Here is an 18,419-nt window from a genome sequence, read left to right on the forward strand (position 1 = left end):
TAACCCACTTCCCAATGTCGTATTGACTGCAAACTTGGTATATGTATGTCATACTGATGACAATACTATATTCTATCATTAAAAATAAAAAATATATTTTTAAGCAATCTTTTTTATATGTTATCTTTCGGCTTGGGTCTAATTGTCCACGGTCAACTGATATTGGCTGTAAATCACCACAGTCCCTTACGTTATGGCAAGCTTCGGGGCCACTTCCTGGAGTCGTGGAGTTCTGCCATTACTCGTACGGTACATTTGATTAAAGCGTGTTTTAAAAAAAGTATTTTTTAAATATTACCTATTAAAAAAGTTTTAAAAAAAATATTACTTATTAAATGGAGGCCACGGACTGCGCCACGGAGCTTTTAGCGGTAAACAAGGTACCATATTTACCGGGTAATACTTTGTGCTACCTTTACCCTACTGGGTAATTCTTCCGAGCTACCTTTACCCTACCCTTTACCTTACCCCTTGGCATGTCGACACCTTTAGCTTTTACCCTTTTACCGGGTAAAAAGGGTAAATTACCTTACCTTGCCGAGGCCTAGGAGTAGCTTCGACGGACCGGACCCTGGCCCGGGTCCAGGTCCACGTGTTGGTGACTATTGTAGGACGTAGAATGTAGATTCTTCAGGATGAACAATAGCAGCCGGCTTATATCCTCTGTGGCGGGGCTGGCGCCGCCCTTAGCCACGACCACCTTCTCGAACCCTTGAGCAGGATCTCGGCCCTGACACGTGACCACCCCTAGCCCCCACCTGGGGCCCCTGTGTAGACTTTACCGGTCACGTGTCCTCTAGGGTCAACCAGAGTGCCATGGCCTATAGTAACCCCATTCCCTTGGCCAGCACCCTGACACCCCATCCTGTAGGGGTCGGCACTGCACGCAGAGCGTGGTGCCATCCAGCACTGTCAGTCAGCGCTCACCGAGCTCCTCTAGGGCCGGTACTGCACTCACATACACGTGGTGCCCGCAATGTCAATACATCGCACACCGTGCCTCTCTAGAGCCGGCATTGCACAGTGACATCCGCAATGTCACTACACATGTATAGACACTGCGCCTCCTCGTGTGACGCATTTGAGCAGAGCCATCTACACAGGCAGACAATCAAGGCTAGTATCGCTGCAATCATCAAAATCCCCAGATAAAGAAGAATTTCGGCGGGGGAGTTAATGTGGTGGTGCCGAGTGTGATGGGTAAGATGGTTACAGGGCCTGACTCAAACACGAATGGCCATGAGTTCACATCGCGTGGTTCGTAGCCAACCGTGCTCATCGGAGGTGCGATACCATTGGTTGTTCTACGCGTTAAATACCCCCGGCCAGAGGCACGATAAAAATCCACCGCTGGGAGCAGAGCCACTGTTTTTGTGTCATCCACTAACCGTATGTATGTGTATGTTTGTTTAACTTCTTTCACACCGTATGTAGTCAACCTTGCTGGCTTGGTTGAACAAGGAAGCATTTTCACGCTTCAATTTTTGTGAGGGAGAATGAGGCTTTGGAGGACCAATAAAGGCCCATAATATAAGGTTTTTGGTTAGATCGCATAAATATACAGGTTTTTTTGGGGTTAGATCACGTAAATATATTATGGATGATATTGGTCGTGAACGCCTACGTGTTAAACTGACTAATAAGGGTGTCACTTCATGAGGTGGCTAATTGTGGAAAGCCGGGAAGAGTCGTAAACTTAGAATTTGTAACTCAACAGTTTTTGTTTACGCTCAAGAGAGTGATTCAGAGGTGAGGTAAACCGCAGACAAGTGGGAAGGCAGCCACACCCGGTCTACAGTCAGATGTCAGTTCAACTCCATCAATGAGTATTTATACACGTGGGACGAAACCAGAGTACCTGTGGAAACCTACGCGTGTGAAGGGAGTGACGCTCATTCCACTTACGGATGGAAATGTAATCGACTTGTTGTTCGGTCATACAGTGCCTGACAAGCCCAGAGTGGAGCTTCACAAATTTGTGTCATCCACCAACCATCGCCTTCAATGGTTCTGGATTCCAGCTGTGCGTGACCAGTTCCCGGGTTTTGGAAGGCCTCATTTGGAAGCGAGGGAAGAGGATGTTGGGAAGAGGATACTGATGAAGTGTGTGCCGGAAGTGTGATAGCTGTGGAGGAATAAACCATGGCCGCCATTTCACAGTATGGAGATGGTGAGGTGCAAGGGGATTATCTGCAAAAAGGAATGAGTCCCTACTTCAGTGTTCTTCATTGCAAGGCCCACGGGCCACTGGTGGCCCCTGGTGGCCTTTAGTGTGGCCCCCGACAATACACAAAGAGTGAAAACACCCCCAAAAGTAGCATCTAAGTCTACATTAAAATGCAATGCGCCGTTGAGTAGTGTTGCCCCTTGGAGCTCCAACACTGCCAGGGTAGGCTTCACTTGACACAAGAAGGATAGACTCTGCCATAACAAGCTAGGTTTTATATGATTCCATAAAAAAGTGACGTGACCTCGAGCACAGAACTTGTGTTGTGCACATGTTAAATGCAGCTGCCCGTTCTGCTCCTTCCACGCAATGCCTCTGTGTATAGGTACCATTCAACATACGGTACATACTTGTAGAAGATGCGTTTTCCCTACTGAACAGCACTGAGGAGAATTACGTCACCAATTGCCGGCCCTCTGGCTGCCCGCATTCCCTCTCCCCTCCCCCGAGGAGCCAGTTTAGCTCCAATATTTACAAAATGATGGTGCCACCCACAGTTCTAACCTCATTTCCAACCTTTACCTCCCATTTAGCTCAACCGTCGTTGTGATTCCAACCACAGCTCACTCACTGCCTACCCGCTCAACCTGCGTCGATTCTGTCTCAACCCGTATTAACAGCTATTTTATCCAACTGATTGTCCCTAAAGACAGTCCTCTTCATTGGCAGAACCAAATCCCTTGGTATTGATTCCCCCCACACATTTCCTGACAAACGCAGCCAAAATACAATTTTTTTTGAAACCTTAATTTTGTCACTGATCCCGCACTCTCTTTCCCCACATCTCTTGACTGCAGGTTTTCCTCACTTCGCCTTAACATCTCTGGCATCTGCTAATACTTGGCTCCCTAAACCCGTGGCTGTTTTGCCTCTGTGATTTTCTCAAACCTCCCAACTACTAAACTTCAGGTCATCCGGAACACCAAACATCTCACTAACAACATGCACCAACGAGAAGGGACAGTCAGTCACATGCAGACCACAAGACATAGGTATAGAGCTTAGACTTGAGCAGGGGCAGTGAATCGACAGCAGGTGAAAGGAATTCCAGACCATTCCCTGAACGAAGGTTGACTGGGGGCTTTCTATTATAAAAGACTGTCGTTCCATTTGTCCGTTTATCAACTAAATGGTAAGACCCTGTCAGAATGCTTTAATCACAGAGTTATAGAGGACCTCCCCCCCAGTTGTGCGGGTAAAAAGTTGATCCAAAAGGTCTCCAAAAATTGTTGACCCCCCTCCCAAAATATATAAAATGTCACACCCCCCCCCCAAATTAATTGTATTTATTTTGTAGGCATATATATCTACACACCCTATACACAATAGAGTCAGTAGTATCTGCACTCATTTTGGAGGAGGAGAAGAAGAGGACATCAGTGGGGGTCACGGGCGAGGTGTGAAGCGTTGAGAAGCCCTCCACAGGAGCTAGATTAAGGCGACTGTAGGCCGCCGAAATTATTGTCGACCAAGAGGCCTTGGCTTGTTGGGGTGAGTCTATGGGGCCGATCTTGAAAACAGTGAAAATGATCTGAAAGTTGGTGCAGGATTGGTTTGGGAGCCAGTGATGGGATTCGAGTCATGGGATGATGTGGTCACATTTAGGGATGAGGGTGAGTAAAATAAGCTAACTGTGATTTTTTTCTAATTTCGAGCTTCAAAGAGAGTAATTTGGGAAAACCATGACGTGGACAGCTATATTAATGAGCATGTATGTATGTTGAAGTTATTTCGCACCGTATGTAGCCGCTCGTGCTAATTGGAAGTGCGGGACCGTGCTAATCGGAGGTGCATACGTATGTACTCACACGTGGAGTGATGGGAAATACAGTACTTGTTGCACTATATTATAGGAACCCTCCGGTGGAGGTTTATGAGCCAAATCGTAACAATAGGCGATGCGGTCCTTAAGGCAAATGTAGGGCCACATTATATCTCACGTGCCTCTTCCTTAATGTAAAAACATTTTATTCGATTTTGTTATTTGGAGATCCTTGGTGACCCTGTCTGTTGGTTGAGCACACCATTGGCCATTTTTATTTGCACTTCATTTGTATCCAAAATTAATTAATTTAATCTAAACATTCAGTATCGAGAAGAGATGGGCAGGTAAACATAGGCAAAACATATCAATATATGTGCATGTGCATTACCATTATATTTACTGGGGTGCCACGTTGGCGAGATGTTAACTCCCTCACCTGGTATGCAGGAGGTCATCGGTTTGATCCCGTCCCTGATACCTGTATATTTGGAGTTTGCATGTCTCCCCATGGTGTGTGGATTTTTCTCCACGTCTTCTGGTTTTTCCTTCCACATTTAGAAACACGCGTTTAGAGTATTTGGCTGCTATACATTTCCACACGATAAGCCACTTCGTTGAGATATCATTGGTGACCAGGTCGCTTCTAAAAAAGAGCTGTATACCTCAGTGGGCCTTATCTTGTAAAATAAAAATATAGTTTTTAGGTATTTCAAGTCCGTATGCCAAAAATATAGGCGGGCTAAATAAACGTTCATTAATTGGCTGAAAACATCTTAAAATTAAATCCCAAAGCAGGACCCATCTTAAAATTTCTGGATAGATAAAGATTTATATTGTTATTATTTATATTAAGTAAATGTGGTCTGTTTGTGTCTGTGTAGTGTAGCGGTTAGCGCGCTGCACTACAAACCCAGGCACCAGAGTTCGATTCCCGCTCACGGTCAACACCAGTGACGATTATCTGAACCGTTCTTGGGCTTTTCCTAGGTCGACGCAGCCTCAAATGAGTAGCCAGTACGGTGTGTAAACATTGCCACTAGGGAGACAAAGGCGGCCGGGCGTGGTGCTAGCCACCCACTCTGCTCGTGTGTCGTACCGGCCTTCATAGGTGGCTCGCTAACAGCACTTGTCCCCAACAGTCTTGTTAAAGCGTCTATACCGGTGACGTTTGTCTTTTGTGTATTTCCAACAGCATGGCTTCCAATCGGGCTGAGTGGCCCATCCCGCTGCGCCACATCAGCGCGCAGCACCTGCTCACGATGCCGGGGGACGCCACCACGTTCGGATACCTTCACAAGAAGGCCGAATCTTCTCTCACCCTCAACCGATGTACGCCGCATCCCTGACCCCCACCCCCCCATATACGCCCGCCCATCACTATTCCTCGTTACGCCGTGGTCACTTCAGAGTGAAATTTCCTGTTCCGCAATTTTTTTTCCACGCTCGCTTCGTCTCCCCGTAGGCGCACGTTACAAGCAAGCGGCAGCGTTTTGCTGGATTAGAACATGCAAAGGGGATGTGTATATCTTTTGCAGAAGCTGCAGGAATATAATAAACATGTTAAGTGAAAAACAATTTTTGTAGTAAGGCATTCAAAGCTTGAATGAAAATATCTCTCGTTTTATTTTTTGACTTTCCAAACAAATGCATTTGTTTGTTCTTATTAAAACTATACCTTATAATCTGGAACTGTATGTGAAATTATGCGTGGAAGACAGTATTGCAAATTGAATGCAATAAAATCCCTCGTTACATAGCGAGGGTCGTGCCATATCTCTACCGACTCCACCAGAAGTACTTTCGTAATCACCTGGGCCATAGGTTTAAAGGATGGGACGGGTAGGAACACTGCACTGAGTAGGATGTTGTGTGCTTTGAATGCCACTGAAGATACAATTTTTAATATATGCATTGCTTTTTTCAATTGTGCATCGTTTTGTCTTGGGTAAAGCAGAGGCACTCAGACTGGTCATCTTCACCACCACACCTCACCCTTTCTCTACTTACAGGAAGCATAACCCACATTCATCTTCTCCAGTATTAGTCAGACTCGCTCGAATTCACTCTACACCACTGCCAAAATGAGACAATTTCCTAAACAAATTTTGAGATCTGAGTTCCTTCTGTGACACACAAAGCCAATTGAGCTCACAGATGCAGAAAACACTTTTCACCACAAGACGTTTGTTAACGCCATATAAGAGCCATCAATATAACCGAGGTGGAATCAAATTAACCAGCATGATCTTTTCCCCCTAATGCAGGGCAACTGAGATTCACGGTTCTGTACCGTGGCTGCATTTACTACTACAAGTCTTGCTCGTCCGTCTACCCGCAGGGTGCCTTCTCCCTGCGAGGGTACAACAGGTACGTGTTTCTCTGCATCATACCTAACCATATCACCCTCACCTTGGTTGTGTTGTATTTTAGAACTTAAGCGGGGTTGGAGCTCGTTGGAACATGGATGAATGGCCTACCATGGCCGAGCCTTAATTTCGTTGGCAGTATCAGAACGGTTTTGTGCATGTGTATGTTGAACTTCTTTTGCACCATATTTAGTCAACCGTGCTAATCGGAGGTGCGGGGGAAGAAAAACAAACTAAACACCAAAATCAGTTTTAAAGAAATTAGTTTTCAATCTAGATGATTTAAAAGTGCATAGTCCCAGTGGCTTCCTAATATCGGAAGGAAGAGTGTTCCAGACGGCCGCAGAAGTGCACCTGAAAACGCGCGATGCAGTGACCGTCTTTGTTCGATGCCTAGCCAAAAGCCGCTGTGAGGATGACCGCAGTGTGTGGTTCATTTGTGGCAAGCACTTTGTGTGTAATGAGTGCGACCTTATAATGTGTTCGTTCAATAACCGGAAGCCAATGTAGCTTAGCGAGCACTAGACGGGCACGGTCGGATCTTGCAGTACTCATCATGACATGTGACACAAGAGTTGATGCCATGGTTTTCTAGACTTGAGGATCAGAATCTGATGATCTACCATGGCAAAGGTTTTCTTTCATAAATCAAATTAGACGGCTCAAAATATCTTGTCTTTACGACTCTATGTTTTCGGCTAGTTGCTGTACGGCTGTCTAAACTGAAGCAGACACACATATGAGAGAGCTATATTAGCTTTGCATATAAAAAGCCAGAGCGATGATTGATAATTTCCATAGTGGTCGATATTTTGTATTGTGTCTCCGCCCCAAAACTGGTTGTTTTGAGTATACGTTTAATATTGCCCCCATATGAGGAACAAATTGTTTTTTCTTAGATTTTCCAGCAGTTTTAACAAAATGCACATGACTGATGCTGGTCTCATCATTTGGTTTGTTTACAGCCTTCATGTAGAAGACACATTAGCAACTTTACAATAATTTGGCACATTATTTGGTGTAATTGACACATTTAGAAGAACTGTGATGGAAGCTCTTCTTTGGTTCTTTCGGTAAAGTCACGTAGAATGAGAATAAAATAATAAATTGATAAAATAAAATAACACAATAATATTCTCACGACGTTTCGGCCACAACACAAGCGGCCTTCATCAGGTGAAGGGACGAGACTGTCTGGTAGGACAGCAGGACAGCGCTGTCCTACCAGACAGTCTCGTCCCTTCACCTGATGAAGGCCGCTTGTGTTGTGGCCGAAACGTCGTGAGAATATTATTGTGTTATTTTATTTTATCAATTTATTATTTTATTCTCATTCTACGTGACTTTACCGAAAGAACCAAAGAAGATGAATCATTGCAGTCACGAAAGCTTTAAATCGAAATTTAACTGTGATGGAACTCAATGTAGATGTCGACACCGTTGGCGCGTTGCGTTTAGGAACCCGCTGAGTAATTCATTTTCACTATCCATGGAACACAAAGGTCTGAAATCAAAGGAGACGTGGTTGGGAAAAATGGGGGGTCTGGGGAGAAGGGACAGACTCTGGATACCTACTCCATCTTCGTTTACACGTGGTAACCGTTGCTCTTTGGAGAAAACAAGAAAGACATGGACATCGCATTTATGTTATTTTATTTCTGGTTTTGTTTGTTTACATTGTTCCTCCTCCGCCCCCACCTGCCCCTTCTTCCATCTTCGTCCCCCTGAAATGCACCACTCCCGATCGTCACCCCTATCACGGTCGGGCAGCGAGCCCAGACGCCCCTGTTTGATCGCTAATCTTGAGGGTGCATTGTTCCTGTCTCGTTACATATCATCTGCTGTCTTTTTTCTCCCCTTATTTTTGAAATCCACACTGTCTTCTGGGATCTTTAATGGCAATAAAACATTTCGATTTAAAGCTTTCGTGACTGCAATGATTAATCTTCTTTGGTTCTTTCGGTAAAGTCAATTTATTATTTTATTCTCATTCTACGTGACTTTACCGAAAGAACCAAAGAAGGGGCAATAAAACATGTTAATAAAAATAAATGTTCCCCCTTGCAACGAGGCGGAGGAGACTGAGAAGGGCCCAGGCGCGTCACCGTGCAAACCGAGTTGCCCCATATTGAAACACTAAAATTATATTATTGGTTTGTGGCTCTTTATATTGCTATTTACATTTTTTGGTAGATATATGAGTAAATATAAATTTAAATGTAAACACCACGAATGTGGTGTTGGAGCATTGATCCAGACATGGTATTAGGAATTCTTAAATAATATTGCATTACACTGTACATTTCTTGACCGCATCGGGTGGTTGGGTTTCAGGCTTAACAATCCGCAATCTGATAACCTTTTCCAAAACCCGTCCAGCTCAGCTTTCTCACAGCTTCTTGTGCAGTGGCCACCCACACGGCATCAGAGCCCCCGGATGCACCCCACCCTCCCACAATTCTGTCCGATTATAAACCCAGGCCCTGTAGTCCACTTCTATCGGGCTACACTCTTTAACGTTATTTTGTGCCACTGCCTCAACTATTTAGGATTCCCATCACGTGTTGTTAGTCGGTTTAAATCAGCTGATTCGAGCGTGGGGTTCATCTTATAACATTACAATGTTTTTGCGTGTGTTTTCTGAATTAACCTAGGTATTGCCCTGGATCTCACTCTTATCCCACCTGCCTGTTGCACAGGCAGCAAATTACTGTATTATTTTTCCGTCAATAGTGTTCGAATGCAACTTTTCCACTGGCACATTAGTGCCGAACCACCACATGGACCTTAAGGTGCGGGTGTTTTTTTGTCTGCTGGCAAGTTACCGTGACAAGTCGGAGCCATACCTGGATATTGGTAGCCTTACGAGAATATATATAAATCTGGCAAGGCAGGGTCAGAGGTAGGGCAAATGCCATTGCCCATTGCCCCCGCCTCTCCTGTTCCCTTTATCCCCTTACTTTTATTATCCCCTCCCCATTTTTCCCTCCCATATAAACTCTCATGCTGCTGCTCACGGTGGCCACCTGGGTGGGGCAGTGAGCCCAATTTTTCCTCCTTACTTTAAACCCTAGGAGCACTGAGCCCTGGGGACTTGTGCTTTGTGCCGGGCTCATGTTAGTTACAATAAAAAAATTACATGGCCCATTGCATGAGACATCAGAGGGCTATGACAGTCTTAATGATTGCTGCACATTGCCACAAACGACCCTTCTCCCTCCCACGTGCTGGCCGCCACTTGGGGTGCAGCCAATCAGAATGCATCTTGTAGGATGGGGGGGGGGGCCTTGGGGGCTGTGCAGTTTGGGGGTGCAGGGCGTGGGTGGGTGGGGGGGAATGTGCGTGGGAGGGTGGAGGTACTGAGTGGTAGATTTTCTGTAATAGGTAAGATTGGTAAGATCCACCGCGTCACAGACACGCGTCTTCTGCTCCATTCATTGTGAGTGACGCCAGCGGCACGGCTCTCCTTCTGCAGTGGAAAACCAACCTGGGCACCTCCTGAGCCAGCCGTTCCGGGTTGGCACAGTACGGCCTCAACAATGGCTCAAGTTGTGCAGCGGAGAGGCAGAGGAATTCGTGCGGCGTCTACAAACAACGAATACACATTTGTTGCAATTGTGTCTGTGAATTGTGTCTCATTTTTTGGTCCGGTGCGTGCGCATGTGGCAGAGTCCTCCGCGCTCCAGAGGAGTTTGGCTCCCACGCCATCTATCCTTTCAAGTTGATGCACATGTGCAAGAATCGACGCAAGTGGTACTTCTCGGCAGCGAATGAAGAGGAACGCAAGGTGGGGGACGGCCTTACCCTGTCTTCCCTCGTCCGTCTCTCTCTCTCTCACCGGTGTTGCACAATAAGCACTTGCAATTATGTGGAGAATATAAATAAAATAGATAAGTGGACTATATCCATCCATAATATATATCTGTATTTCCCTGTAAATTGAAAATTATCTAAGTATTTTTACGCAACTCATCAGCCCAGTCGAGAGTTTGCTCGTATTGAATCACTGCCGCTGAGATTATTGCGCTTCTGGAAGACCCTGAGGCTGATGCACTGTGAAATTTTTTATTTTTATTTTATTTTACGTGGAGAGACATTTATGGGAAGTAGACGTATCGTCAGCTCATCTGTTTTCTCACTCGTGGAGTTCAGTTCTGATTATGTAACAGGATAAGAAGGCAGACGAGAGTTTATTTTGCAAAGGCTGAGCTGGGTCAGCAAAGTGACAGCAAAGCACAGCATCACATTGGGGACAGCGTCTCGAGAGCTCCCTTCTCGTGCGTGAGTCCCTTCTTGCCAGCAGTGGTGTCATCAAGCAATTGCAGGACTGCACCTTTAACCATTGCTACAGGGACACGCAAAACATCCCAGAGATAATATTAAATATGGACATACATTTACAAAATTAGGTAATGGGATGGGTTGTGTTCAGTTTTAATCAACTGATGCAGCTGCTTATATGCTTATGTTATGAAATCATGTTTGTTAATTGTGATTTATTCGTGTATGTTCATTGCGTGATTTTTTTTGGGAAATGTTTTTTTTACCGTGATGGTAGGGATATCAGGTAGAAATATGAGGTATAATATTTACATATTTGAAGTCGTTTAAGATCACTGTCATTTGTCCACTTATGGACAAAGGCCTCCACCAAGGTGACGAAATCGTAACTACGTCACCTGGTGTACAGGAGATCGTTAGTTCGATCCCAACCCTGAATACTGTATACTTAGAGTTTGCATGTCTCTCTCTCTCCCCGTGGTCGCGTGCATATTTCTCCAGGTCCTCTACTTCCCTCGACATTTATAAACCACGTGCGTTTAGAGTATTTGGCTGCGATAAAGGTCCACGAAATAATAAGCCACTTCGTTTACCTATCATTTGTGGCCAGGTCGCTTCAGACAATTTGCTATTAAAACTCATTGGGCCTTACCTGGTAAAATAAAAATAGTTTGGTTTCGTTTGATAAAATAAAATAGTTAATCTCATGATTCTGCGATGATGGAATCCATCTAACTTCTGCGTACGATCCCAACCAGCAGAGGTCATTCGACCTCTGCTGTTATCTTCTCGGGCTTCCAGTCGTATCACCAGTTTAATCCATCGGCAATCACCCCCCTCTCGCGATGAGTCCTGCCCAAGCCCTCTTACTCTTTCATAACACCCAATAAGATGTCTCCTCCAATGTGTGTGTTCGCTCTCCGATGCACGTGTCCCTCTTTCTGCCTCCTCAATGTAATTCTTAGCATGCGATGTCTCCACGTTTTTTTCTGCGTACTTCTCAGCTTTGTTCCGTGTTTGAGTTCACGTTACTGATCCGTTCCACGACAAGGAACAGGCACTGTTCAAGTGTACACACGTTTGCGTAAGTTTTGACACGTTACTTAACTTATTGCCAGACGGTCACGAGTCTTTTTTTTAAATACACAGTTGTGCCAATTGGTCAACCACGAGGAGAACAACACTCGTTAAGTTATACGACTGCGCCGGTGTTCACGGCCGTGCTGCTGCGTAGCTCTCCACTGTATCTTCATGTTATGCCGCGTGCCGTGCGGCACGACCTCCGAACGGTTCACTCCTCGTACCCGGGAGCTTCTTCACTTCCCAGAAGAAGCTGCCCGCACAGAGCGTGACCCATCGGACAACATTCCAGACGGCACGCGGTACAAACGGCGAAAACACATCGGAGTGCGACGTCGAAGCTGTTTCTGTCCAGGGCTGATGACCGCTGCTGTGCATTATCTCCACTGTATGTACAGTGTGTACGTTGAACTTCTTTCTCGCCGTACGTAGCCATCCGTGCTCGTCGGAGGTGCGGGGAAGGACAACCAAGCACAAAAATCAATTCCCACAATCATCACGCGTCTCGTGCACATACTCTCACTCCTTCACCTCATCGATCCTCTCTCTTTCTGCAGAAGTGGATGGGAGCCATCAGGAATGAAATTAAGGAGCAGTGTATCATCACCGAGTTCTATAAGAGCAGCAGGTATACCACACAGACACGTAAGAGATACATTTACAGTTACACACAGACCATCGCTGAGACGACAAATAGAAAATATCTATAATGTTGCATTTCCTTGATCAACTCGCATTATTTTTGGAGACATCTGTAAAAAAAAAAGTACGTGAAACATATATTCCTATGTGTTTTATATGTGCGTGGAAGGGTGGCAGACGAGATTTCACATCCTATTGTATAACCCACTGTGGACGTGGTAGAGGACTGGCAGAGCAAGGGCATGAAATGGGCCGAGGTGGCGAGGTGCGACTGAGGAGTACACTGAGGGGCATAGTTAGTCTCAGTGCGATGAAGAGAAAAGAAGTCCATACATTTATAGAGTGCCAACCTTTTTTTTGTACCACAGATGGAATGCTGTTGGTATGGATTACGGAGAAGCTGTACTCTTGGTCCACAATGTTTTTAGGGTTCAAGAGTGTTTCCCATCACGTTACCCAGCTAACATCAACGCTCAAAAAGCACGACAAGTGGAAGACGATGCAAAAATACATGCCTCATCCATTTCACTGGCGATCCCCGCATCTTCATTCAAAATACCGGGATTCTCGTGGGGATTCCAGGAGTCATCACTGGGTGGCACGCGGCATTGATTGGCTGCCCCCAAGAACAACATTCGCCATGCAATGACAACGGATAGATTCTGTCATAAAAATCTAATCTGATGCTCGCCTATGAACACGTTAAATTGTGCAAGTGAGAATCAATCAATTACGATTAATTCAAATCGTATTTCGAAATGTTCCTATTTAGGCTAATTGGATGAACAAAACTCTGCACATGAGATAGAACAGATGAGGAAAAAAACAGTTAAGGTTTAAAAATTGAAAGAAAAAAATAATTGCTGCTTGAATCACAGGCCGACACTGAATTGTGCCAATTTGTGGATATTTACAAGCCAAGAAACGATGTCTGGTTCCATCATCTCAACAATCGCACGAACCTGTTGGGAACCAGATTCAGTCTTCACTACTGATCGAATCGTAATTCCTTAAAAGGTTATCGTCAAGAGCTGCCCGCCGCTTAGCGGACAGGTGCACTTACAGGACGAATTAAAAATGAAAATATTCCGTCGCGATTTATTGTGAAATAGAGGAGACCAGAACGACTCTGACGGTCGCCCATTGTGTTCTTCGTGTTGTGTAGCAGTCGGCCTGACAGCCCGAGTGAGGTGGACAGTTTCTACGGGTCTGTGGAGCGGCCTGTTGCCATCAGCCTGAGCAGGGACGGTGGCCTGCAGCTCCTTGGCACCAGTCAGTCAAGCACACATTTACACTCCCACACTCACGCACCAGTCAGTCAAGCACACATTTACACTCCCACACTCACTCAACACACTTGCTGACATTTATATTTGTTTTTCTGTTGCTTTGATATATATATTTGGTCAATAGACCCTTACCTGTTCCAATAACGTACACGTAACGCTGAACCGCTTGCACGTATGCACATATACGTCATACGTTTTTCTTCCGATTCTGTTCCGATGACATACGTTTGCATCATCGAAATGGAACCGAAAGAAAAAAATAAAATAACTTTATCGATACGAAGGCTCCCACAAGGCCATACGGGAGGGCGTGTGGCAGTTTGGCACCAGCTATTATAGATTGAGGTCGTGTCGCTACGGTTATCTGCGGTGAGTACAGTGTCTTTAAAAACAGCGGTGCTCTCTAAATTAAATTAACGCTGAGCGCTTGTGCGTTCCAAGAAAACAAGCAGCTATACGCTTTTGCCATTTTGGTGACTCTGGTCACTCTTGCGAATGAGAATCAAATCCCGAGTCGCCACCTTGGTTTTTAACAAAGTGAACCGACTAAACTGCACAGGGGCAGCCCTGTGGTTACAGTTAATGCTCACGCCACTGCTGGTGGAAGGGTCTCCACTACAGGAAGCGCCAGAGAGCTCACGACGACAAGCATAATTATAATAACGATCCAGAATATTGGTCTTTGGGTTAGATCCTGTAAATATAAATGTGTTGTTAAGCCCGTTGCCACCCGACAGCCAATTAGTAAGGTTTGTTACGTAAACAATACATGCCAATTATATATTCTTGGTTCTTTCGGTAAAGTCACGTAGAAGGGAAACAATAAAATAATAAAAATATAAAACAATAAAATTCTCACGACGTTTCGACTGCAACACAAGCAATCATCATCAGGTATGAAAACCACAAGAAAAATTTGACAAAAAGTGGCTGTGTTTTTTAACGTTAGCACCACGGAGAGCGATTTGACAGTTTGTTCAGATGGACGAGTCCATCTATGTTCGGAAAAGAGGAGGGGGGGGAGACGAAAAATATTGGATGCAGTCTGAAAACCACCTTAAGCGTGATCAATCAATTAAGACCCGAAATGGTTTATAAAATCCTTCCAATGATTGCTAAGCTAGAATCCATCTTCTCGGTTGAAATTGTATCTGTGTTTGTTAGTTAGTTACTAGTTCAGCACACCGGTGTGTTGGAGAGTAAACCCACAACATTTACAATTATAACGATGATGGCGATGAATCCTTGATTCGAGGGTCATGAGAGCTGCTCAATGTTGGGTGGTAACTGTGCATTGCGGAGAAGAGAGCATTAATCGTTTGTAAACTAAACGAGGAGCTATTTTTATTTGTTTCATGAGCTAAGGCCCACTGTTCTATACAGCTCTTTTTCAGAAGCGACCTAGCCACAAATGATAAGCTCAACGAAGTGGCTTATCACGTGGAAATTTATAGCAGCCAAATACTCTAAATGCATGTTGACTCTAAATGTGGAGGGAAAAATCGGAGGACCTGGAGAAAAAGCCACTTGACCATAGGGAAAACCATGCCATCTCCAAATATAAGCAGGCGTCAGGGTCGGGATCGAACCCACAACCTCCTGTATACCAGGCAAGGGAGCTAACATCTTGTCAACATGGCGCGCTAATCATTTACAAACACTTCTCACTTACAAACTACGTGTAACTTGTACCTCAACTCTCGTTAACATTATAGAAGGAGAACATGGACATGTGATCTTTGATTCCCAGTACCAGGTTTGCGTATTTGTTGAGCATAACCTCCTGTGAATGGAGAGAGTCTCCCAAACCACAACCAGGGATGAGCTGCCCCAGGAGTGGTTGTGCAGCCATCGACCCGTAGAATAATTAACCACATTCGGTTAAATGCACTGAGAGTGTTGAGGATAATTAGTAGATCGAGAATCGGAAAAGCAAAGATAAAGATTGCCTTGCCATTGAATTTCGGAGACAGCATAGAAGGTTCCTCCAAGCTGTCCTCCATGGCATAAAAACAAAGACTCGATGATGAAAACTACTGCCGCATCTACGTGCTCAACTTTGCCGCCAGGAAACGTCACAGAGAGAGTTTTTTTTTCCAGGAATGGAAATAGGATGACGTCGCTAGGGGACCGCGTGTGTGAATCGTAGTGAGTAAACACATTCCTTTATAGCAGGGGTCGAGTTACCTCAAAATAATGTTATTTTATAGGGTATATATAGACAAAATTAATGGTTTAGATGTGATTCCTTTGTCATGGCCATGGTGGCGAGATGTTAACTACCTCGCCTGGTATGCAGGAGGTCATGGATTTGATCCTGACCCTTGGCGCCTCTATATTTGGAGTTTGCTTGTCCCTCTCTCCCCATGGTGGCGTGGATTTTTCTCCGGGTCCTCTGGTTTTTCCCTCCACATTTAGAATCAACATAACGCGTTTAGAGTATTTTGCTGCTATACATTTCTTTGTGATAAGCCACTTTTTGAGCTATCATTTGTGGCCAGGTCGCTTCTGAAAAAGAGTTCTATAGCTCAGTGGGCTTTACCTGGTTAAGAAAAAAATAGTTAATAGTTAAATAGTATATTCTTAAGTCTTTTGGTAAAGTCACGTTGAAGGGAAGCAATAAAATATATATAAAACAATAAAATTCTCACGACGTTTCGACCATAACACAAACGGTCATCATCAGGTGTGAAAACCAACGGCAAGAAAATGTGAAAGAAATGGCGGTCCGCATTTATTGATTTATTTTTAAACGGTGTTCGTACTTATTTATTTTTAAAACGTTAGCACCGCGGAAAGCGATTTGGCAGTTTGTTTATAAGGAAGAGTCCATCTATGTTCGTAAAAGAGGAGGGGGGAGACGAAAATATTAATGTATGCTGTCTAAAAGCCACCGTAAGCTTGAACAATCAATTCAGGTCTTAATTCAGGTCTTAATTCTTGAACAATCAATTCAGGTCTTAATTCAGGTCTTAATTGATTGTTCAAGCTTACGGTGGCTTTCAGACAGCATACATTAATTTTTTCGTCTCCCCCCTCCTCTTTTACGAACATAGATGGACTCTTCCTTATAAACAAACTGCCAAATCGCTTTCCGCGGTGCTAACGTTTTAAAAATGAATAAATACGAACACCGTTTAAAAATAAATCAATAAATGCGAACCGCCACTTCTTTCAAATTTTCTTGCCGTTGGTTTTCACACCTGATGATGACCGTTTGTGTTATGGTCGAAACGTCGTGAGAATTTTATTGTTTTATATATATTTTATTGCTTCCCTTCAACGTGACTTTACCGAAAGAGCTAAGAATATGAATTACTGTAGTCACGAAAGCTTTAAATCAAAAAGTTAAATAGTGGTTAATAATTAACACAAAGAATATGTAACTATTGAGTATATATACTGTGTAGTGATGAAACCAATGTCTTGGTCTTCTATTGGCTGGCCGATACAGAGACGTGGCTAGATCAGTTCAGTCAGAACACAAGAGAGAGATTCACATGTCGGCTTTCGCGACCATTATTATCCATAGAGGTTTTTTTTTGGTTAGATCGCGTAAATATAAATGTGACGTGTAAACAAAGCATGTCAATTTGTTACGAGTTCGGCATACCGGTGTGTTGGAGAGTAAACCCACAACATTTACAATTCGAGTAATTGTGATGTTGCGCTGGTTATTACAACCAGCATCATTAGGCGACAGCCAGGGTTGTGGAGAATTCCTCCCGTTTCGGTCTTAAATAGAGGGATAAATGTGATTTCGTCACTGTGAACCAATTAGGTTACGAAGACCAGTGGGAGGATTCACGTATTCATATAAATTACAACGAATATCTATTATTATTTGGGTTATTCACAGTTTCAGGATATTTTTTGAAGGAAGATTTACGATCTGATCAAGGGCCTTACGTACGTATGTACAGTGTTGTACGTTGAACTTCTTTCGCACCGTACGTAGCCAACCGTGCTAATCGGAGGTGCGGGCAAAGGACAACAAACCTAAGCGAACAAGAAGCCAAGGCTGTACGTAGATTGTGCTTGGTGCCTTTGCAGTCACAGACGCGCTGACCAGGGCCCAATACACACTTGAAAGGACTCGCACACTCATATTTAAACACAATAGTGTACGTGACGCTCGCCCTCGGATGCTATCCCTTGTATCTGGAATGTAGATAATGGGGATTTTGAAGAACCGGATGATGATTCTGAAGGTGAGAGATATGCAAGTGTTCACTGAAATGCAAATCATTTCCGCGGGGCATTTTCTAGATAACTAGCTGTACTACCCGGCTTCGCCCAGGACTTGGAGCAACCACGCCCGGCCGCCTTTGTCTCCCCAGTGGCGATGTTCACACACCACAGCAGTTACTCGTTTGAGGCTGAGTCGACCAAGGGGAGGCCCAGGACCGGTTAAAATAATCGTCACCGGTGGTGGCCGTGAGCGGGAATCGAACTCGGGTCGCCGGGTTCGTAGCGCGGCGCGCTAACCACTACACTACAATGCGTTACGCTTCCACATGCGCGGGTCACGTGACAGATTTGACGTCAGCTCACTTGCCGTGCAGAAAATATATGCATTATTGAGCTCCCCCCCTAAAAAAACCCTGTATTTTTATAATTTTTGCATGGTGTACACTCAGGAAAGTACCCACATGGCAAATTTCGAGTTGCATGTCGGGAAGTACGCTAAACATTTTGAACAGACACATTCACAACTTTGCCTTTTATATATGGAGATAAATGTGTTGGTTATCATACACAGGACATGC

The 18,419-nt window shown here is 44.5% G+C and overlaps 1 protein-coding gene across 1 annotated transcript in view; it reads left to right on the forward strand.

The window, feature by feature from the left end:
• Positions 1-18,419, forward strand: part of LOC116941187 (SH3 domain-binding protein 2-like) — a 47,761-nt gene that overhangs the window by 11,739 nt on the left and 17,603 nt on the right. Inside the window, exons 2-7 of the mRNA XM_032951939.2 lie at positions 5,185-5,321; positions 6,257-6,359; positions 10,028-10,145; positions 12,277-12,347; positions 13,527-13,633; positions 17,823-17,861. Coding sequence (XP_032807830.2) covers positions 5,185-5,321; positions 6,257-6,359; positions 10,028-10,145; positions 12,277-12,347; positions 13,527-13,633; positions 17,823-17,861 — 575 coding nt within the window. The remainder of the gene's footprint in view (positions 1-5,184; positions 5,322-6,256; positions 6,360-10,027; positions 10,146-12,276; positions 12,348-13,526; positions 13,634-17,822; positions 17,862-18,419) is intronic.

This window comes from Petromyzon marinus, chromosome 11, assembly GCF_048934315.1.
Source record: "Petromyzon marinus isolate PM22_M1 ecotype Great Lakes invasive population chromosome 11, UKy_Petmar_22M1.pri1.0, whole genome shotgun sequence".
Taxonomy (NCBI): domain Eukaryota; kingdom Metazoa; phylum Chordata; class Hyperoartia; order Petromyzontiformes; family Petromyzontidae; genus Petromyzon; species Petromyzon marinus.